Genomic DNA, 23528 nt, shown 5'->3' on the forward strand with positions numbered 1-23528 from the left:
GGCTTGGACACCCAACAGCCAGACTTCATCATTATAACCGACAATGCGGCATCGAGGCATTGTAGTAAGTGGGTTATTTCACCATGGAAAATATACAAAAGTCAACGGTGCAGCAGCTTCTCATTGTTGTAACCGATATATTGTTAAAACCAGTATCATTATAACTGGGTTCGACTGTAATGAAATTTCATTGCTGCCACAAAGGAATACCGAGGCAATAAATGAAAACTTTCGTGGAGGCAGATGGTCAAATGGTTGAATTACAAGCAGCTGCTTGTGAATGCACATGTCCATATGGAGCAGCATCATGTTCCACATAAAGTCCAAGTGCGATAAGATCCCACTGTGCCATACGTGCTGTATGCTTCGAGTTTGAGTGTTTGCCTCGCAACGGGCCTTTTTACATGTGTCTACGGTAGATAAGTCCTTCAGCAACCTCATTTTTTCTTTTCAACAATTTTTGGCAACGATTTTGGCAACGATTTTTTGGAGAGCTTGTCCTACAACAGCCATTTTTTCTTGGAGGGCTTGTTTGCAACCAGACTCTAATGTCGTTGAGAGGCTACTCACAGTTTTTCTCATGACAATTGGCGATTTTGGTTTTAAAAACTGATCCTTTGTTCTGGTAGTTAGCATTCCTTTTTGCATAGTCAATACAGACATGGTACCTAATTATACGGAAATAAATATTTCTGCTGTGAATATATGCATCTGACTATTCAATTCAAAATTTGACACCTACTATTCATATTCAATTAATATTTTTAAAAAATTATATTCGTACACTTCTAAATCAAACTAAAACAAATGGACAGTGTGTGCTTTTTCCGGATAAAATTGCTGGTCAGCATGCACAGCAACCAAAGAAGATGAATGAAGGCTAAACTTTTTCAATACGGGGGAGTGAATAAGCGAAAAGAGTGCAGTTGCCTAGGGCTACAGTCACTACCTGTGTTCCTGCCTATGGCCTCTTGCATATTTATCACAAGTAGTGAAGGCATCAGCTACTGATCCAACACAGAAACTCTTGGAGCCACGAGGAATAAGACTAGTAGACCACTGTGTCCATAATGATGAGTGAATGTGGTACAAAAATGCACATCAGAACAGCCAAACTATCACTGCATGCAACCGCAAGGCTTGAAGAGGCTACAGGAGAAAATAGTCAACAGAGGACAACCACGTGATGCGACAATTCACATGTGAAAAATAGGGAAAGATGAAGCAAGAGTGAACACTCACATAAAGCAAGTTCTGTACCTTGCTGATGGGGCGCTTTCGATCTGGAGGTTTCAGGGATCCTGGGAATGTGTCGCTATAGCTCGAACCAGAGCTCAGGTTCCTGCAAATATGAAGGGGTGCATAAATATGAATATTTTCAAAACATTTACTATTCTGAAAAACATACAGGCACCCTAACGAGTGAAATTTTAGTACAGTAAAACCTCGTTAATTCGATTTGATGGGACAGAAACAAATGTCTGGATTAATCGACCGTCGTATTATCGAAGGTTTCAAGAAAACCATAAACAAATGTTTACTACATTAGCACGTGCGCTAAGACTGGGTTTATTTACCCGCATTTATTTATTGAATGAACCAGCAAATCCTGTTTCTGGTTTGCGCAAAAGCAGTGTGGAAGCTGGAATTTGCATCATCTCGTGACTGATTAATGCTTGCAACAGTGAAGGCCTCGTGACTTCCTTTGCAGTGTGGCCATGGCGTGCGTGTTCACCTGAGACACTTTTCACTACCATGTGAACATCCAGATTATTTTTTAGCCAGTGAGCTAGTTACCAACAGACCGTCTGTCCCATCACGACGTAGCCAGAGTTCTTCATCCTCGACAGCTTCGCACTGTTTGCGGCTGTTTATCGACATGATCATGGACGGCGACCTTGCGGTTCTGAAGGTACGTGGCCAACGTGCGGACAGGGTCAAAATGAAACCACTGTCTGCGGCAATAACTGCAAGTGACCGCAGTCTTTATAGATGCAGTCAAGGATAGCTACTATACAGTGGAAGCCCGATTATACGACTTTCTCGGGACTGTGAAAAAGCATCGTAAAATGCGGGCGTCGTAAAATCCGAACATAATTTATGCCTATAAAATACTACTTATTTCGCGCGATGAATTTACAAAAAACTTAATTGTAATCTACTAACATACTCTGCAGGGCTTGGAAACCCAAATTACCAAAAAAGTAAATGCGATAAGAATCAATGCTGCAGTACAGGTACCAATCATGCTTTATTCAAACGAACCTTTACGGCACTCCACTGCCCTTTGCTGCGATTCCCGCCAGCCGGTGCGAACTTTAAAAAAGTTGGTAAGTTTCTTTTGGACCTTGTTTGATCCATGAACCAAGAGCTTTCGCTCGAGTTGGGCAACGTCCAAAAGGCGGTCCTCTGCGGTGGCGCATGAACAGATGAAGTTCCAGATGTGTCTATGTGCCGTAGCACCTGAGCAAACGTGGTAGGCTCAGGCACGGCATCTGTGGCATTGTCGTCGTCCGATGTCGCAGCGGTGTCGGCACTAGGCAAAGCCTCTTTGATGGCGTCATCCAGCGACACCTCGCCGCTGATCGCAACGTTGTCGTTGGCCTCCACGTACTCGGCAAAGGTCATGGTGAGGTTTAAATCCTCGAAATTGTCGTCAGTGAAGCCTGCATCGGCCTCGAGCAGCATTGAGGTTGTTGCCTCCCCAGTAGAGGAGGCAGTCTCTCTCTTAAAGCCACAATGCTTGAACGAGCTAGCGATTGTGCTTCGCGACACTGCATTCCACGAACTGGCAATCAAATGCATGGTATTGAGCACAGTGATCTTTTTTTCCGACTCGCTGCCCTCCCTAGCCGCCAGCCGACGCTGCACTAACCGCTTCCAGTACCCTTGCTTGACGCACTTAATGATGCTGGCATCCAGCGGCTGCAGCCGGCTTGTGCAGTAGGGCGGAAAAAAACAACAACCCTTATGTTCCCCAGTCTGGAAGTATCGGGTGGGTGGCATGGTGCACTGTCCACGAAAAGCAACATTTTCCTCGCCTTAGCACCGATTTTGTTACCCAGCTGCTGCAAAAAATTGCTGAAGAGCGAAGACGTCATCCACACCTTTTTGTTGAAGTTGTAGCTGCACGGCAGCGTCTTCAAGTTTTTAAAGCACCGCGGCTTTGCAAACTTTCCAACAACGAGCACGGGCAGCATCTCGGAACCGTCCTCGTTAGCACAGAATAGTGCCGTCACACGCTCTTCACTACCCTTGCCACCATGACAGCTGTCACCCTTAAACGCAAGGGTTTGCTCGGGCTCCATGTGGTAAAAATACCACTCTCATCGGCATCGAAAACGTCACAGGGCTTGTATGCAGCAATCATCTCCGGCAGCGACTCATCCACTCGTTCACCATCCAAACATCCACGGAAAAGCTTTCTCTGCAGGAGCAGCCGTACACAATCCTGTTTCATTTTTTAAAGCGATCCAGCCACCCGTTAGATGCCCAAAAGCCGTCGATGCCCAGACGCAATTCCACAAGGTCCACCTTTTCTTTTAGAATGGCGCCGTCAACATGATCGCAGAGCTCCGTACATGATGCAGTCACTTGAAGAGACCTTTTTCTAACTTCTCATGCTGTCCTCCTTTTGCTGCATTCCACTTGAGCCCAAACTTGTTCGTATTCTGCAATATCACCGCTTAGTTTGCCAGGATGGTCTTAAGCGAAGATTTGGGTACGTTAACCCTTTGAGGGTCGATTTTTTTTTTTATTGGAGATTCCTATTCTGCTTAGGGATCAAGGGACTTATTTCGAAAAAATTTACCGTAATTTTTCTAGGGTGACCGCAAAGCGAGAAAAAAATATTTTGCGTTGGTATATATGTACTCTTCATTCATGAATAACAACAATAAAAAAGGAAATAAACTTATAAGAATAAAAATGTTAATGCATTGTTAAAGTTCAAGGCTTTGAAAATGCGCACACTAGAATATTTCGCAAGTCTCAAATGTTCCTGCTCTTACAATATGTACATCCATAGCGCAATCTAACTGCGTAGGTTGTTAGGAAAGGCCTGCTGAGGGGGCAACGTGCAAGTTATTTCAGCCTGCTGCACGTGTTTCGATCCACCTGTGGTGATGGCGCCCTTCAGAGAACCAGCGAGGACAGCGCTAAGCAACCATGAACTTACTTCAGAGAACTGCAGACAACCGGCAGCCACGCGGCAAGGGTCAGCTCAGGGGAGTTCTCGAGGGGAGGAGGTAATTGGCGGAACCTCCCCGTGCGCTTTTCGAGACACCAAACGATGGACCGCGGCGGAGGCCACTGTGCGAGGTCCGCTCTGGAATTTAGAGGCGCCGGCTGGGGTCGGGCGTGACCACCTGGCTATGGGGACGCAGGACACCATGAGGACTGCGCTGCAAAGGTCGTCTGCCCGCGGAGGGGGCACTGAATCCTGTGTGTGCGTGTGTGTTTTTAAAACGTCCTGCAGAGAGGTAAAACGTCCCGCAGAGAGGCGGCGTGTTTACGCTGACGTCAAACGTTTTGCCTCACCTAGGGATCTAGGGATCTAGGGAACACGAAGGGGATATAACCAGCTGTTGTCAGCGGCTAGTGGGTGCTCGTAGTCGTGCTTTGTGCTTGTCAGTGTACTCGTGAGCTGTGTGCTCGTTTGCTGTATGCTTCGTCTTGCAGGCTCCATTTGGGAGTCACGCTAGACTGTGTAAATGTATCCCATGTTCAAATGTAAATAAATCCTGCTCGCCTAGTTCTGTATCCCCAAGTTCCTCCGATCGTCCTACAAGCCCGACTCCAAATCTTACAAGGTGCGCGCACTCAAGAAAACTGTGTGGTTGTGTGCCCGTCAAAAAAGCAAAACGTGTGACAAGCTTCCGCTAATCTTCATCTTATCGCCAACCAGATGCAATTAGTTTTCGCGAGTCTCACAAAAAAAGAAAAAGAAAAGCAACGGAAATGCATGCATGGCAGCATCCTTCCTATGCACACCCCTGTGAGCACTACACGAGCAAGAAACAAGTGGTTGCCCTTTGAGCGATTAGTAACGAGATAGCCATCAGTTTTGCAAGCGCAAGCCGAAACCGCCGGCGAAAACAAAACCCAAACCGCCACCCGCCAGCGCGCACACCAATGCGCGAGTGGTAGTATATAGACGCGCGGGAGTGAACTAGTGTTAAACAGACCATGCAACGAAAACCGAGAGAAGGAGGCATGCGAAAAAAATTCCCTGTATTCCCACAGAGTGGCAGCACGACAGAAAAGAAAAAGTTAAGAAATTAGCTCGCTTTTTAAGCATACAGACGGCGCCGTAAATATACGGCATCAACCATTTTTGGACTTGTTCGCAGCGCCGTATATTTACGTCATTGACCCTCAAAGGGTTAATGCAGGCTTTCGTGGCTCCATGCCGCTTTTCCTCTTCGTCGATAATACTCAGCTTATCACTGAGCAACAGAACTGTCCGCTTTAAGGACATTGTGCGTTGCTCCACACAACTCAAAACCTCTGCTGAACGCAGGTCGCTAGGATTACAATGGACACGTGCGATAAACCTAGGCCTCTCCATGCTACCTTGTCGGCAATCTGCTGCTGGGAAACTGAAAGAAAAACGCTTCCCCAGTGCGACGAGAGGCGACGCTGCTGAGAAGAGAGGGAGAAAGTGATTGTGGAGAAGAAAAGGCACTATTTCAGCACAGAGAGCGTTGCGGGTGGCTGCTGGTGGGGGAGAGAGAAACAATGATGAGACAAGGCAGGGAAGAAAGCTGCACCAGAGCGAACCGGTCGAGCGGTGTCAAGTGCTCCGCATGCGGAGAGACGGAGCGAGGAAAGAGACCCGCAGCACTTTTATTTTGTCCGCAGTTCCGTACCGCGCTTCGAGAGGGTCGTCGTATAACGCGGGTCAGGCGTAAAATTTCGTTGGATAACCGGGGTTTTTAATGCATTGCTTCTATGGGGACTTTGCCGGGACTGCGCTAATCCGTCGTAAAACCCCGTTCGTCGCAAAACCGGGGGACGTATAACTGGAGTTCCACTGTACACAGTTTTGAAGGCACACAGCAAATGTGCGCACCGAGTGAAAATGAAACTACTGTTTTCCGCAACCACTGCTCACGAAACAGCAGTTGCTATCGATGAGATCACGGATGGCGACTACACAGCTGTGAACGCATGTGGCCAACGCGATGTTATACGCGGCGGTAAAAGCAAAAATAAGGGCTTTAAAGGCACAAATAGGCCCAAAGCGTTCTGGTGTTGCTGTCATTTATGTACAATTTCTTCTGATGACTAAGGAAATTCGGACTCCACTCTTCATTTCGGTTGGATGCTAGCGCAGTGTTTGGTCTTTCATGTCACACATTTGCGGCGCTCGCATTCAACAAGCTCCGAGAGTTGCACGAATTAACTGATGTGCGGAGAAATAAGTTTGAATTAAAAAGAGTACAATTGTATTAAATAATGCACATGCCTACCAGGACCAGAGGACGAGTCTGTATGATCTAACTTGTGGGGTTGTTTCACCCGTGCTCTTGGGACAAAGGAACGACAACACAGTAGTGCATACAATCACAAGGGCATTTATTGCACCTTTCATAAATCAATGCCTGCTAGCCAAGTTGCTATCCCCAAAACATGCCAATGGGCTCGCGACAAATCTAGAAGTCCGACTCACCGCGGCCGGATAGCAAGCGAATATGTTCGCCCCATGCTGGATCCCAATGTGTGGTCGTTCGCGCGTACGGTCACGCGAACGGTGGCGCATTCGAAGGCGGCCACGCGAGACGGTCTCGCAGAAGTTTGGATCAGCGCAGGCATGGCACGGCACGTCCGCACTGCTTGCTGTCCCGAACCAAAGAGAGCCCTCGTCTTTCGGCGCCCAAGTAACCCCCCCTGTCGGCGGCGTTAGCAGCGCAACACTCGCGCCCTCTGTCGTACTGCGCCTCAACCACTCTGGCCGCCGCGGGCGCCAGGCCACGCGGCGAAGCCGAATTACAGGAGATGCACCGTGCAGGAAAACAACATAGGGGACGCATGAGAGTCGCGCATCCCCACAAACTTAACGAGGTTTTACTGCACAAGATGAATTCAAATGGAATAGTGCTGGCATAACTTCTGCTTGACGATAACGAATCTAACATTCTTGTTCTTACCGAAACTTGGCTAAATCCTGACATTGCAGACGACGAAATTCTTCCTGATAACCATTCATATAATATTTACCGCAAAGATCGAACTAGCAAGAGAGGCGGTGGCATTCTTCTCGGTGTTAAAAAATCATTACCTTCACTTATTATCGACTCGAACTCATTTCTTGAAATTGTGTGGGTTGAAGTAATAATGAATACGACCAAACTACTGGTAGGTGCCTGTTACCGTCCACCTGACTACAGCACTTCTTTCGTTACAGAACTATGCAATAGCATAACCACGGCCCTCCAGCTCTGTCCAGCGCATTCTGTTTACTTATTAGGTGATTTTAACTTTCCGCTCATAAATTGGCGTAATCTATCATCACCTTGTCGAACATCAGTGGATTTTCTTAACTTTAGATCTTAACCTGTTCCAGGTCGTTAACAAACCAACCCGTGGCACTAACATTTTAGACCTTATACTCACCAACACTCCCGAAACGACTGAATCCGTAATTAATCTAAACGGCTTTAGCGATCACGATCTACTTCAGGTAACAATCAGCGTTCCATTACCCTTTTCAGGGATCTCAAAGAAAATAATATGGGATTATAACAAAGCAAACTACTCTAAAATAAACGATGAACTTGAAGTATTTTTCAACCGCACACTACTTCTTTCTTTTTATAATCGCTCGGTGGAAGATAACTGGGTATGCTTCAAGAATAAAATGTCTGCTCTAATTAACAAATATATCATGCTGATCTCGATAACAAATGAATAAATAAATCCTTGGTTTAATAATGCCCTACGTAAGCTCAGGAATAAAAAGAAACGTCTGTACAATACTGCTAATGCGTCAATAATGCTCCTTCATGGGAAAGTTACAGCTTTTGCTTAAAAACGTACTGTTCTGCCTTAACTGCAGCTAAAAGTAAATATTTCTCCACAGATTTACCTTCTCTCTTTCATTCGAATCCGAAAAAGTTTTGGCGAGTTATATCACCTGACCGTGACTCTAACCGGATAGCCTTACATAGAGATACAAAAACTCCCCCCTCTGACAATGAATGCCCCTCTGCGTTTAATACGTTTCTTTCATCGATTTTCAGCCGCAAGGATCATACCAATGTACCTTATGTTGCTGATTATGACTGGCAATTCATGGAAAGTATTGAAATCTCGGTGGAGGGAATTGCATGTCTTATTAATAATCTGAAGTTATCTACTTCATCTGGTATTGATAATATTAGTTCCAAGATATTAAAAAATACCATTTCTATATCCATTAACATTCTGTAGTACCATATATTCAAGCAGTCTTTGTCATCGGGACAGCTGTCCAATGACTGGAAAATGGCCAAAATCATACCCATATTTAAAACTGGGAATAAAAACTCCCCGGGAAATTACCGTCCAATTTCATTGACCTGCATTTGCTGCAAGATGCTCGAGCATGTAATTGCTTCTCGTATTTATAATCACCTACTAGAGTCCAATAATTTCTTTTTTCGCCATCAACATGGTTTCAGGAAAGGATTATCATGTGAGACACAGTTACTCGAATTCACGACTGACATGCACCTTAACATGAACAATAACCAGCAGACAGATTGCATTTTCCTTGAATTTTCCAAAGCATTTGATCTTGTAGCTCATTGTCACCTTATTGCAAAATTAACTGCACTTCGAATTGACTCCTTCACTCTAACATGGCTTCGTAATTTTCTTTCGAATCATCAACAGTTCACAGTAGTTAATAATATTGCTTCGTCTCCTACTTACGTTACTTCTGGTGTGCCTCAGGGCAGCGCTTTGGGCCCTTTACTCTTCCTAATTAACATAAATGATTTGCCACTTAATGTTTCTTCTCGCTTACGTATTTTTGCTGACGACTGCATTATTTACAGATCAATTAACAGTACTGACGACCACCTGGCCCTTTAAAATGACCTTAGCCAAATTCATAATTGGTGTAACACCTGGTTAATGGCTTTAAATGTATCAAAATGTCAGGTAATTTCTTTTAGTCGTAAGCGTGACAACTCACATTTTTTATACAACGTCAATAATAAAGAATTGTTACATACAGTATCGTATAAATATTTGGGTGTTCACCTAACCGAAAACCTCTCCTGGACAGACCACATTGCAGCCGTTTGCGTAAAAGCTTCAAGGACATTAGGTTACCTACATCGTAATCTGGGTAATTCACCTTCCAACATCCGCAAATTGGCCTATCAGACATTTGTTCGTCCACAGCTCGAGTATGCATCATCCATTTGGTCCCCACATCCTACATACACGATGCTACGACATGCTTGAATCAGTCCAGAACCGAGCTGCCCGTTTCATTTCACATAATTATAGCCATCACTCCAGTGTAACGCAAATGAAACTCGATCATTCCATACAGCCTTTAGTTCTTCGCCGTAATATTGCTCTGTTATCCTTGTTTCACAAATATGTTTATAATGCCACACAATCCACACTACATATCCAGATCACTTCGAACACGTCTCGCCGATTAAATAACCACTTAAGTTTTGCGTGCATGTACGGTACGACACATGCTTTTAACAATTCCGCACTCCCTACGGCCATTCGCTTGTGGAACAATCTGCTGATTACATTGCTTCTGAGTCAGATCAGGAAAAATTTCGTCATCTCCTACACGAGCGTTTTTCTTAATAGCACTTACAAATCACTTTATTTTGTTTCTTACACTTGGCAATGTGCTTCGAATTTCTTGTGATATTGATGCATTGCTATTTCACTCTTATTAATTGCTATTTTATGCTGCGTCACGTGTTCACTTGTATGCTCTGTACATATTATTGCTTTTTTGCGTCTTTTTCCCTAAATATCCCTTCAAGAATTGTACTCCCTGATATGTTCAATTTTCGTGTATTTTACTTTCTAGTATTAGTGCCTTACGTTAAGTTTTACTCGTGTTATTTCCTTAAATCTACCTTTGTGGCCTTTCGTTACTTCAGTTGTTCCTTTTTCATGTTTTGATCTTGGTAGTAATGTTGATGAGCCCTGCATTGAGGCGTATCTTTTGTATTACACTTTAGAAGGCTGCTCACTTTTCTTTATTTGCCTTGCTTTTGTAACCCCCCTTTCACAATGCCCCCATAGGGCCTGTAAGGTATTTTTAATTAATTAATTAATTAATTGTTTGAATGCCGCATCGAATTTCACGATTCAAATCTTCATCAAAACAATATGTGCACATATCAATTGCATATTGAGGGCTATAGTAACAACAGGTTGATTGACTAACAGATTCAAAGCAACACTAAAAGCTTCATCTAAATGCTTCTGAGATTCCAAATGCAAGGTCTCTCAAGATCACACTTTGCAGATTCTAAATTCATATTTCAAAATATTTGTGGGAAAAAGAAATCCACTAGCTGTTTGTACTTCTGATGCAACTGCTAGCATGTAATAATTAGTTATTAAATAGCTTTTTAATAATTAGTTATTAGGAACTTTTACACAATAGTTACGTGTAAATATCCATCATGTACCGTTTCTTCATACGTTGTTCAGTGTATATATTGTTTTGATCATTTGTCTTACCGTTCTGCATGCACATTGTACAAGTGGATTCATGTCTCATTAATTTGTTAACGTGACAACTGACGCAGTTTCGAGCAACACCCCGTTTTACTTCTTTTACATTGTGCCTATTTAATTCCCTTAATTTATTTTCTCAGACAGTTTTGTATTTTCTATCTGAGTTTCACTTGACTAATGTATTTCGTATATTGTTTTACTTGTGTATTTTGCTAGATATCATACTTTTGTATAACTTTTGTGTACTTCAGTTGTTTTTTCCGTAACGCGCAAAGCTCACATTTTTTCATGTATCGGTACCCCCTATGCAATACCCCTTCGGGGGCCTTTAGGGGTATTATGAAATAAATAATATAACACTGTCCTGGCCCCGTGAAAAGCAGCAGTTTTTGCGTAGTCTAGCAAACACATTTTTCTAATCACAGAGCATGCTTGATACATAAGTGTACAGCATCAAAGTGATGGGGAAAAAATTCTGTTTCTGGCGGTGCTAGTCCAAAACAACATGTTTATAAGGAAAAAAAAGTTAAAAAATCGAATATAAATAAACTTTGCAAAACAAAATGAAAAAAGTTATATAAACAAACACACTGTTGTTGCTCACGAAGAAAATTGAAAAGGATTTCAGGATATACCGTATCTACTCACATAATGATCATACTTTTTGTGCAGACCGCTTGGTATGTCTTCAAGAGTCGTTCGCGTAGCATTCGACAGATGGTAAGCGCAATCATCATTTGCTAGACTTGATGCACAACACACCGCTGCGGCAAGTTCGGGGTGCGATCATTACACGAGAAAGAAAAAAAAAAACGAATTTTGACGACAACATTCTGGGGTGCGATCATTACACGAGTGCAATCATTATGCAAGTAAATACGGTACATGACAGAATATAGCACTTTGGTCCGAAAACCAGATTTTCAGTCATTTTTTTTTTCTGCTGCGTTCCCGCGCCTGTCTGCGAATTACTGTTAGAAACGTCCACCTAAAGAACGAAATGCGGCCTTGTATAGCTATGTCGAAATAGTGACCATTTCTCATCACCTGGAGTTTCAAAACTGCAAGCACAGCCACCATTTTCTGTTTGAGAGCATGCGATATATTTTACTACCAGCAAGACAACCATATTCTGCATTAAAGATTGAAGCACTCTAGTTGGCCTGAAGTGCAAACTTTGAAAACTATTGCAGCATGCTGCCATTCTGCGAAGGTCTTGGACATCGTGGTCTTGGCATTATGTCTGCACATCAGCCACACAAGAGAAAAAACAAAATTAAATTGTGGGGTTTTATGCGCAAACCACTTTCTGATTATGAGGCACGTCGTAGTGGAGGACTCCGGAGATTTCGACCACCTGGGGTTCTTTAATGTGCACCTAAATCTAAGTGCGCGGGTGTTTTCACATTTCGCCCCCATCGAAATGCAGCCGCCGTGCCCGGGATACCACACAAGAGAACCAAAATTATGTTACCTATGTAACATTTGAAAAAACAATGTACCCGCGAACTGTAATATAAAAGAAGCATCACTGAACTCCTCCTATATCGTGATAATGGCGCACTGTAACCGCCGATACTTTGCAAGCACGTGCCCACTCGGGTGGTGTCAATATCGACAGTAACAACAGGAACACTTAAGCAGCCATTCTTCCCATGATGCAAAGACATAGATGGTTGTTCTAATTCATTTAAATAGGAGTATTGCACATGGTACCACGTGGACAATTGTGCAAAAACGAGAGTGCCGTCGTCGTGGTAACCGATATCGCACGGGTGGTGCATGCCTCACGACAAGCTGTTTATCATGCTGTTCATGCTGTACACCTCCTCCTCCTCCTCCTCCCTGGAAGTATGCTGAAAAGCGAGTGACCTTCTTTATGGTTTCTGAAACACTTGTGCGGCAGTCGCTCGCTCATCTCGAAAGCCATATCATCGTCCCAGTTTAACTGGAGCAAGGGGGCGCGCTGCTGTGTGCCCAGTTTGGTCGCGCTTTCGTGCTGTAGCACTTCGGATGCGCCCTCTTTTTTACCGTGACCCAGTTGGAAGCATTCGTTGTAAGAGTACGGTGATTAAAAAAAATTTTGTTACATTTCAATGTAGTTTCAAGAGGCAGGGTTAGAAAATCATAAATGCACTGAAATGTGATTATTATAACTGATAGATAATTATATCTGGGACTGTTATAAGTGGGTTGAACTGTACAGGTGTGTATAAATACTGCATGCATAAATACCGGACTGACATGAGCTGCAACGACCAAGCTTGCCGCTATTGTTGTAATTTCAGTGTTGCCTTTCTAGGTACTGACAAGCTGCTCCACATAAGAGGTTTGGCCACAAGCAGAACTGCAGCACATGTTGTCCTTTCTTTGACAGCCGCCACTTTTCATCACTTGCAGACAATTGTATGCAAAATGTTGAGTGCAAATGAATTTGGTGTTGGGTGATATCTCCTATATTTTGCTGTCACAAAATTTACAGGTACATACTGCAATTTATGTGGACTTCATTACATTGAAAGTGAAAAAAATTGTTTTGCTACATTTTAAGAGAAAAAAATTGGATTTTCAATTGAACTAAACTGAAAAAAAAAAAATGTTTTTTATACAGGGAATTTTCTTCAATCAAGGTGTCATATGAACTGCAGTTGATCAGAGTAATATTCTATGTGTCAGCACAGATAAGTATGAAACAGAACATCAGCAAATGGACAATAATCATTTTTCCATGCACAGAGTATTCCCTGTGTTGTTTTTGTGGTGTTAGGCACCTGGATGAGATTGAATATACTGTACACTAAAAAAAAGGGCTGGACAGAGAGAGAGAGAGAGAGAGAGATTTAGTTAACATTTGGAGATGACACACTTTTGACTTAACCAGTACCAGAGTTAAAACGAAGCACTTATAGCATTGATTGCTCCAAATGCATAGATTGGCGCCTTTTCCGCCAGGTTACCTTCAGCACATGTACAAATCACGGCTATGCACTACATTCAATGCTTCTGGTTTAACAGTTGTGAAAGTGTATATGCTTCAACCTTATGCTGAATCGGAGGCAGACCTACCTGACATGTCCAGACTCGGAGCTACCTTGTCGCGAGTGTGACTGGAGGCTGCCATAACCAGAGCCACGAGAGTGTTGGCTGTGATAGCTCGAATTGCGTGAGTGGCACTGTTCAAAGTCCTCCTCCCGCCTGGGCTCGCCTGGCTCTGGGCACCCCACGCCACCATTTCCCCCTTCTGCATAGTTTTCAGAGAAGAGGTAAAATAAGGTAAAATAAGAGAAGAGGTAAAATAAGTTGCACAATCCAATCATCCCAACTGCAAAATGCTGATGTGGAACCCTTCGCACCAGCAATAACAGAGAACAGTAAAAGCCAGTAGTGCAGGAAAGATGGCTAACACATCAAAACAAAAGGCTACCATCACTTTTGAGAGTAAGCAGTCTAGGGGTTGAAAACATTCTCTTGGCATTAGGGAAAGCTAAGCTGAGCAACTACTAAATGGCTGCTATGGTATCTACAACATAGAAGCCAGGCAGGAAAAGCCCTACAACACTATTTTGACAATATATACTGTATTTTCCAGAATACACATGACATTCTTTTCCTGCAACTTTTGTCAGTGTGTCTTGTGCAAAGGTGTGACTGATGGTACAGTTACATTATTCGCTGCTGCGTTTTCCTGGCAGCTATGTTGTGGTCCCGATCTAAATAGCATTGACTTTTATGTACTGTATTTGCTCAAAGTACACCTTTTTTTTCTTTCGGAAATGTTACCCAAAATGAGCTATCTACCTGTATTTGTGAACAAAGAATCTCAACCTATAATTTTAAACAAAACAAGCAAAAGCACTGAGCTAACTGAGTTCCTCCGTCACGCGCCCCCGTAAAGCCAGTCTGGAATTTATCCAGACTGGCTTTAAGAAATGCTGCATATCCAATGCATTCGACGGCACCGTGGACAACATTGTTTTGGCTGCCGAGAACGCCTGCGAAGTATAGCATGAGGATGACTTCTCTGGTTGTTCAGACATGGATGCAGCTTGCGGCATTGACTAGCGAGATTTCGTAGCCGAGCTACCATAGGTCAGCAGTGTGGGAGAATACTCACTCACACTCACCCACCGCTCACTCACACTCACTGGCGCTCACTTGCACTCCCACTCACCTACTCTCAAACTCACTCGAACTCACCTCCACTCACACTCACTGGTACTCACTCGCACTCGCCTCCACTCGCACTCACTGGCACTCGCCTCCACTCACACTCACTGGCACTCGCCTCCGCTCACACTCACTGGCACTCGCCTCCGCTCACACTCACTGGCACTCGCCTCCGCTCACGCTCACTGGCACTCGCCTCCGCTCACACTCACTGGCACTCACTCGCACTCACCTCAGCTCACACTCACTGGCACTCGCCTCCGCTCACACTCACTGGCACTGACTCGCACTCGCCTCCACTCACACTCACTGGCACTCACCTCTGCTCACACTCACTCGCACTCGCCTCCACTCACACTCACTGGCACTCACCTCCACTCACACTCACTAGCACTCACTCGCACTCGCCTCCGCTCACACTCACTCGCACTCGCCTCCGCTCACACTCACTCGCAGTCACCTCTGCTCACACTCACTGGCACTCGCCTCCGCTCACACTCACTGGAACTCGCCTCCGCTCACACTCACTGGAACTCGCCTCCGCTCACACTCACTGGCACTCTCCTCCGCTCACACTCACTGGCACTCGCCTCCGCTCACACTCACTGGCACTCCCTCGCACTCGCCTCCACTCCCACTCACTCACACTCCCTCGCACTCACTCGCCTCCACTCCCACTCAGTGGCACTCACTCGCAGTCGCCTCCGCTCACACTCACTGGATCTCACCTCTGCTCACACTCACTGACACTCACTTGCACTCACCTCCATTCACTCACTCGCACTCGCCTCTGCTCATACTCACTCGCCTCCGCTCACACTCACCTATCCTCACACTCGCTCGAACTCACCTCCACTTACACACACTGGTACTCCCACTCACTGCCACTCACTCGCCTCCACTACCCCTCACTGGCACTCACTCGCACTCTCCTCCACTCACACTCACTGGCACTCACTCGCACTCACCTCCACTCACTCACTGGCACTCGCCTCCACTCGCACTCATTGGCACTCACTCGCACTCCCACTCATTGGCACTCACACTCACTCGCCTCCGCTCACACTCACTGGCACTCACTCGCACTCACCTCTGCTCACACTCACTGACACTCACTCGCACTCGCCTCCATTCACACTCGCTGGCACTCACTCGCACTCATCTCCACTCCCACTCACTCGCACTCGCCTCCGCTCATACTCACTCACCTGCGCTCACACTCACTGGCGCTCACATTCACCTACCCTCACTCCCTTGAACTCACCTCCACTCACACTCACTGGTACTCACTCGCACTCGCCTCCAGTCCCACTCACTGGCACTCACTCGCACTCGCCTCCGCTCATACTCACTCGCCTTTGCTCACACTCAACACTCCCATAACACTCACTCGAACTCACCTCCACTCACACTCACTGTCACTCACTCGCACTCACCTCCCCTCACACTCACTGGCACTCGCCTCCACTCAAACTCACTGGCACTCACTGGCACTCACTCGCACTCACTCGCACTCACACCTTTTAAATGAGTGCGAGTGAATTTGAGTGCGTGTGCTAGCCTCTGCCGCTCACAATTCGTTTATATTCAGACCGAAGCTTCCAGTTTAGCACATATTACATCTGGAGTGCGAGAAGGCAGAGTTTTGGAACCAGTTTTATTTTTAATATGCATAAACGATTTGTCTTCCTGATTACACGGTAACATCCATCTATTCAATGACGATTGTTTTTCGTACCACAATATTAATTGTATTGATGATCACCATATGCAAAATTCTACCTTTTCTTGGTGTCAGGAGTGGCAGATGACTCTAACTGCCCAGTGATAAGTAATGTTAACAGTAAGTAGAATGAAGCAGATATCTGATTTTACCTACATTATTAATGACACACCTCTCAGTTGTGTATTTCAGGGTAAATATTTAGGTGTCACTTTAACACGCGCTCTCCGATAGGAAACCCATGTTGACAACATAACCTCAAGTGGAAATCGATGTATATGCTGAGCACCAAAGAGGCTCATCTTTCTGAGAAAACGCCTTTGTCTTGCGTGAGCAGATACAAATCTGCTGGCCAACAGAATGCTTATTCGACCAGTGCTGGAATACACATGTATTGTTTGATTTACGTAAACAAAAGAACTCGTAAGAGGGGGTGCAAAGGCAGGCAATAAGGTTCATTTATAATAAATACAAGTTAACAGATTCATGGAATGAATTGTTAAAATGAGCCAATTAACACTGCAAAGTAGAGCAAAACTACCACAACTAAAGCGTTTGTTTCAATTTATTCATGGTGACAAAACGACCGACACATCCGTACAAAATTCTTTGAATCGTTCTAGGTAAACAGGCCACAAGCACTCTAGAACACCTAGTGAATACACCTTTACCTCAAATTCCTTTAAATATTCATATTTATTTAAAACAATTAGGGCACGGAATGAACTTAGTTGTTCCATTACTAACGCTTTATATTTAAAAAACTTCATGACTACGAGCAGCCGCCAACTTCAACAGCGTTTGCTTGGGGCTTGCCCCTTATTGATCATCGAGGAGGGAACGGCACGTAGACGAGACGACATAAAACAAACTGGTTTAATACATCGCTACGGGCAGGCAAACATCTAGCAACAGAGCGCCATAGTGTATGCCAGCCATAGGTCGGCAGTGTGGGAGAATACTCACTCACAATCACTCACCTTAATTTTTCCAGGCCCCGCACTCACTCATGTTCACACTCACCTCCACTCACACTCATTGGCACTCGCACTCACGTCCATTCACACTCACTGGCACTCACCTCCGCTCACACTCACTGGCACTCACACTAGCACTTACCTTCACTCACACTCACGCTCGCACTAACCTCCACTCATACTCACTGGCACTCACACTCGCACTCACCTCCACTCACACTCACTGGCACTCACTCGAACTTGCACTCACCTTTACTCACACTCACCTCTGCTCACACTCACTGGCACTCACTCCCGCTCGCACTCACGCCTTTGAAATGAGTGCGAGCGAGTGTGAGTGAGTGCGCCGACCTATGCAAGCTACAAGAATTTTTGGCTAAACGAAGGTGTGACATGTTCAAAGTTTTTAGTTCTTCTAAAAATATATGGGTCCACCTGTATTAGAATTATATATATCTTTTTTAATTTTTCGGCGAGTTCATTATATAGGGGTCTACCTATTTTTGTATTCAACCTACGTTTGAGGAAATATGGTATTATGGTTCCATTTGGTATGTCACTATTCTGGAATGTTCCTGCATCTTACATCGCATTTGAATGAGGCGGTCATGTAAATTTAGCGGTGCAAAGAAAAATTTGCTCTTACATGTTGCAACAACCGATCGATGGGTTGCAACAAGTGATCAGTACATCTCAACAGGCAATGATACACTGCAACAGGCGATCGAAGTTTGCAATATGTAACTGAAGTTGTACAAGCCAAGCACTGCATAATCACCGGAAGAAAACCAGCAAATCTTCTCCGCAGTCAATGCACGCGGCATTTACAGCTATCAAGGCCAATTCTATTGCGATAAGCACCTTCGCCTATCTGTTCCACAGAGTGTGGTGCTGTCGGAAATGTAGCACATGCTTTTAATAGGTGACAAACGAAATGCGTCGTCGTTCCCTGGTGCTGACTGTGATTGCATACGTTTTCCGGCCGCTAGATCTTGTGAGAACAAGAAAAGGCACAAGGTGTGCGCGATCGAGAACAATATATAGCCACCTGTCTCACGTGAAAATGACTGCATGCACGGTTACCTATTCTGGTACCAGCAAATCTCCGCCCCGGTCGTCGCACGCCGCATTAACAGCTATCGCCACCAAACCTATTGCGATAAGCATATTCACCTATCTGTTTTACAGCACGTGGTGTGTAGTGCCACTGCTAGCATACTGCACGCTTTTAGTAGGCGATAATCCAAACACGCTGCCGTTCCCTGCTGCAGGCGGCGTAATGTGGGCATCCCGTTTTGCTTATGCGGCATCCGGCGTCGCCCTCTTAAAACACCACGGAATAGGAAAACAACGAAATACGTTCGGGCCGCCAGGGTACCACCAGCATGACGAGCATCGGTGTCTCGTGCTGCAATGATCGAAGCGACGCTTCACATTACGCAGATGTCAACAATAGCCGCATCCGTCAAATTTTTTAGCTACTTTGGATCGTATGTTTTCCAGGTTAGTACATTTTTATAGTGTTTTTTTCCAAAACGTGTGAACGCGGTTCTACTGTGTATGTTTCATCGTGCCAACAGGGTTGTAATAGGTGCATCTCATACACCTATGCGACTTACCATATAGACCAAAATATAAGTAGAGATATTAAAAAGAAAAAAAAAAGCTAAAGTCACCCCTTGTCTTAAAAGCGGTCTTTAGCCAAATGTGAGTCGTCATCTGACAACCTGTGGTCTGTTGACTTTGCTGAAGCGAACGGCAGCAAGGCCACTGCGCGCGCCAGTTCGACATTTAGAAAAAAAGCGTGCGGTACTGGAGAGTACAGAAAGGAAAGCTGCTGAAGTGCAACCCGCGCAAAAAGCCATTTCGTGGGTGTAGTGTGGTTCACCTCGAGCTTGAGGACACACTCACGGACAACTACATGTGTGCTCGCTGCTGGTAGACACCGATGGGACGCCTGCAGAGACCTCTGCTTGCAACAGTCTGCGGCTGGGTGCTCTTCGCCTGCCGTTCTTTGCATCACTATGGTGCAAAATGTATTTTAAAAAAGTGCTGCATCAGCAACTAACTCGACAGCCCTGACGATGACACATTGTGGGAGGCAGCCAGCGACAAACAGTCATCTTCCAAGGACAGTGCTGCTACTTCCGACAAATGAGACTACAGCTCCAATGGTGGGTGAACGGTGCCGTTCTGAAAATAAATGCGTTTCGACGCTTTTTGGTTGTTTTCTTCTTCTTCCTCTTTTTTTCATTTAAGTTTCGGAGATCGAACTATATTCCTACTGGACATATAATCCACTTTACAAGGCATATAAATAATTTTTTCTTAGAAACTCATAAAAAGCAGGGGTGGCAACTTATACGAAGGCGCAACTGATAGTCAGGAAAATACGGTAACTTCATTTCAAATGGTCCTTAGTTCGGCTCCCGAGTTCAATGCAAAAAGGGTTACGAGAATCGGTGCGGTGCAATCGGTGAGGAAACAAAAGTTGTTCGATCTTGAAATTTAAGAAGCAGACATGCACTAGCATGCAGCTGGATCTTTGCTGATGCAGCTACCAGTTTATTTTATGAAAAAAGCCCTGTATGCCAGTATGCACTTTTTGCTGCCTTATATTTTGACCCATTACAACATGTACTGTCAAATTTCAAGTTCAAACAACCATGGCAGTGCTTCGGAAGATGCACTGCCACTTTTGTTTTCTAGTTGCGAAAACGTAAATTCGGCAAATGCGTCAACAAGCATTCAACTCTCCCAGTGAGCAGGTCTCGGTTTTGCTTTAGAACTGCATCCAAAAACAATGTAACAGAATATGCAAAAGTGGACATGGAGACATTGATAACAGAGAATGAAACAGTCAACCATCATACTGCGAGCACTGTGCTTTTCATACTGAATGTGAAGACAGCATGGCAAATTTTCTTTGCATTGTGCACAATTTGTTCGGGCGACCATTGCAAAGTGGTTGAATTTGCTTGCACGTGTGTCATTTCATTAATTCATATTTAGTTTCTCTTAGCTAGACACATAATTTCCATCCATCAAAAGCAAGTGAGTACTTCCAAAAATTTTGTAATCGGATTATAGTGGAAAAACAACTACCCACTGGAACTAATCAACAACATCGGTGAGAGGACAATGCAACAGTGCCACAGCGCACCTGCAGATGTGCTGCCAATGGTAGGTCGCTGCTTACGAGGCAGGCTGCCAAAGCCACTGCTGCTGCTTGCAATGCTGCTGCCACTGTGGTCATCCACCTTGGGGGCCGCTACGTGCAGCTCACTGGGCTGCTGCTCACTGGGTGCAGGGCACGGCAGCAGTGTGGGACTGCATGGAAACCACATAAACAGATTTGAGTCAGTCTCGTCTATAATCACAACAATGGGCACATTTCTTTTGACAGCACTGACCAAATTATTCAGACTTCCCTGCTAGCTAGAATATTGTAGGAGCATCAACCCAGCAGCCAAGTTTTCATACTTATACATTTGGTTCCAGAGCTCGCATTAATCACCTAGTGAAGTAAAAAGCAGATCTTTTAACCTCTTTGAGGATGCTGTTGCCGGACATGGGTAAAAACATTTGAGTAGGCTTGTGCAAATAGTGCTTTTTTGGTTCGAAGCATATAGTAATTCTCGAATAATTTCAAAGCGAATACTTCGAATAGTAGCAAGAAAAGAAAAATGGTAGAGGGCTAAGGTCTGGGATTTATTCAAGGAAAGTAAACAACTTGATTATTTATGAAAAATCTACAAATTTTCGTGCAAAAACACTAGCTGTTCCACATGCTGGGGGGTTTGAGGTGCTCCCTTCTGCAGCTTACAACGGCTCCTGCAGCTGAAAAAAAGCCTTTCACTTCTTGTCTGGGTGGCTGGAATCGAAAGATACCTACGGGCAGCTGCAATCAGGGTTGGGTAAAGGTGGCTGCCTTTGCTTTTCCATAACACAAGGGGGCTTTGGACCAGGAAAGAAGGGGGGCCTTCAAGTACCCAGAAACCTCATCCGAGATTGTACGGCTTGACTAATGATATGAACGCGAACTGAAGTGTGTAAAAGTACTCCACACAGAGTCCCCTGATGGGTCTGCAGAGCAGGTGCTGTTCTCACTTGTTGCTGTACTATGTTGATTAAATGGCACAGTCTCTTCTGCTGCCATTGTGAGTAGAGTGAACGCCCATTGCTTTGCGGGTCGTTCAGTATAACAGACATCTTTGTATCTAGGATCGACCAACATTGCCAATGCAGGAAGGCGTGACATCTTGATATCAGGGAACCTCGTCTTGATGCTACGCAAAAGGCTTGAGCAAGCAATGCTGCCTCACCACCTTCGGAGACATGTTCAGCTAGAACCACCTCTGTACACTGCAACAGGGGAATGACTTGTGACAGCACAGGGATATCTGTCCCCAGACAGTTCAGTTGTGGCATGGTCAGGTGGCTTCAAGACCTGCACTGCTGCATTCATAAGCTTCCACTCACTCGTGTTCAAGTTTGGAACTGCGTCAGATTCTGAAATTTCTACAGTGATGATCGTACAGAGATTCAGGAGCCTGGCCATCATGGCATGCTCACTGTTCCATCGCATTGGGACGTCTTGTATAACCTCGAGAGGGTCCAGCTGCATGTTTCTCTGAATTTCCTGAAGTCGTCCTCGGGCCTTGGCACTCCGTTTGTATCTAGTCGCAACTGCTCTGGCCTTAGCACAGAGCTGCAAAAACCCTGACACTTCTCTTTTGGCATCACTGACACACAACTGAAGGGTGTGTCCGAAACACTGCACACCACTCCAGGATGACCCCACTACTGCAGAAGTAAAGTTCCTTCCATTATCTGCAACGACGAAGATCAGCACAGTATCGTGGGCTGGAAGTTCCCACTCCTCAATGACACCTGCAATAAATAGCTCCAGGTTTTCTGCAGTGTGAGAGTGTCATCTCCGTGCAAGCCAATGCATGCAAGTGTTGCACAATGTCACTGTCCACGACTTGACAAGTTACATGAACATAGCTGTCATTTGCCCGTGATGTCCAAACATCAGTTGCGATTGAAAGCGACTCCACCCCGCTTGCAAAAATGTCGCCGAGCTTCTTTTTCACCTTCTCTTTGCTTGATGCGTAGAGGTCCGGAATAATGGCTCTCGAGAACGTTGTCCGAGACGGCACGGCATAATCCGGCATAGCGAACTTCATCATGTCGAGGAAACCCGGTTCTTTGACAATATTGTAGGGGTGCACACCACAAGCTACGAAGCTCGTGGTGTCATTTTTGTCATCTGTTGGGCTTTTGGGGCCGACGCTTTCATTTTCAGCTTGAAAGTGTCGGCTATGGACGGCTGTTGACCACTTGCCTTGCTTGCCCCCTTGAGCTTGGATGGCCTTTCACGTGCGTCCCGCTTCTCTTGGTAGTCCTTGTGCAAGTCCCGGTGCCTCCTTAAATACGTTGCTAGTGTTATTGTCATACTTGTCGAGGTCTTCAGGACTGCCTTGCATTCAAGACATCGAGCCTCAGTTCCTGGTGGAATCTTTACAAAAAAAGTTCCAAATCGGATTGCTGGCCACATGCAAGTCCCCCATGGTGCTCTCTGGAGTTGTCCAAGGTGGCTGGGATTGATCAAATGCCGTCGCGGCAGAGACAGAGTCGCCCACTAAACGCAATCGACCACACCACCTTGCTGACGAGATGCATTTTTGTACGCCTTTGTTCTGAGTATAGTGCCGTTTTCCTGGCTTGGTTTGGATTGGATTGGATGGGGAAAAGTGTTTCTGAATCCAAAAACAAAACTTCCGAAAACGCCTTCTCCCTGCCGGGTGTGGCTATTCGTTTGAGCCGAATACTTCAGAACTTCCGAACAACAAAATTCGAATCGAAGCTAATATCGAATAGCGCATTATTCCTTCAACTATTCCTACATTTAAGCAATAACAGTTATAGACATACACACCTAA

The 23528-nt window shown here is 45.1% G+C and overlaps 1 protein-coding gene across 8 annotated transcripts in view; it reads right to left on the reverse strand.

Moving 5' to 3' along the window:
• The window catches only part of LOC142585403 (early estrogen-induced gene 1 protein), a 95992-nt gene that overhangs the window by 25938 nt on the left and 46526 nt on the right, over window positions 1-23528 (reverse strand). For 4 of the 8 annotated variants that reach the window (XM_075696165.1, XM_075696147.1, XM_075696156.1 and 1 more), the window contains exons 5-7: window positions 20744-20910; window positions 13780-13954; window positions 1243-1342 (exon numbers count right to left, since the gene is read on the reverse strand). In XM_075696165.1, coding sequence (XP_075552280.1) covers window positions 1243-1342; window positions 13780-13954; window positions 20744-20910 — 442 coding nt within the window. The remainder of the gene's footprint in view (window positions 1-1242; window positions 1343-13779; window positions 13955-20743; window positions 20911-23528) is intronic. The other 4 variants (XM_075696178.1, XM_075696174.1, XM_075696190.1 and 1 more) reach the window with 2 other exon arrangements.

This window comes from Dermacentor variabilis, chromosome 1, assembly GCF_050947875.1.
Source record: "Dermacentor variabilis isolate Ectoservices chromosome 1, ASM5094787v1, whole genome shotgun sequence".
Classification (NCBI taxonomy): Eukaryota; Metazoa; Arthropoda; class Arachnida; order Ixodida; family Ixodidae; genus Dermacentor; species Dermacentor variabilis.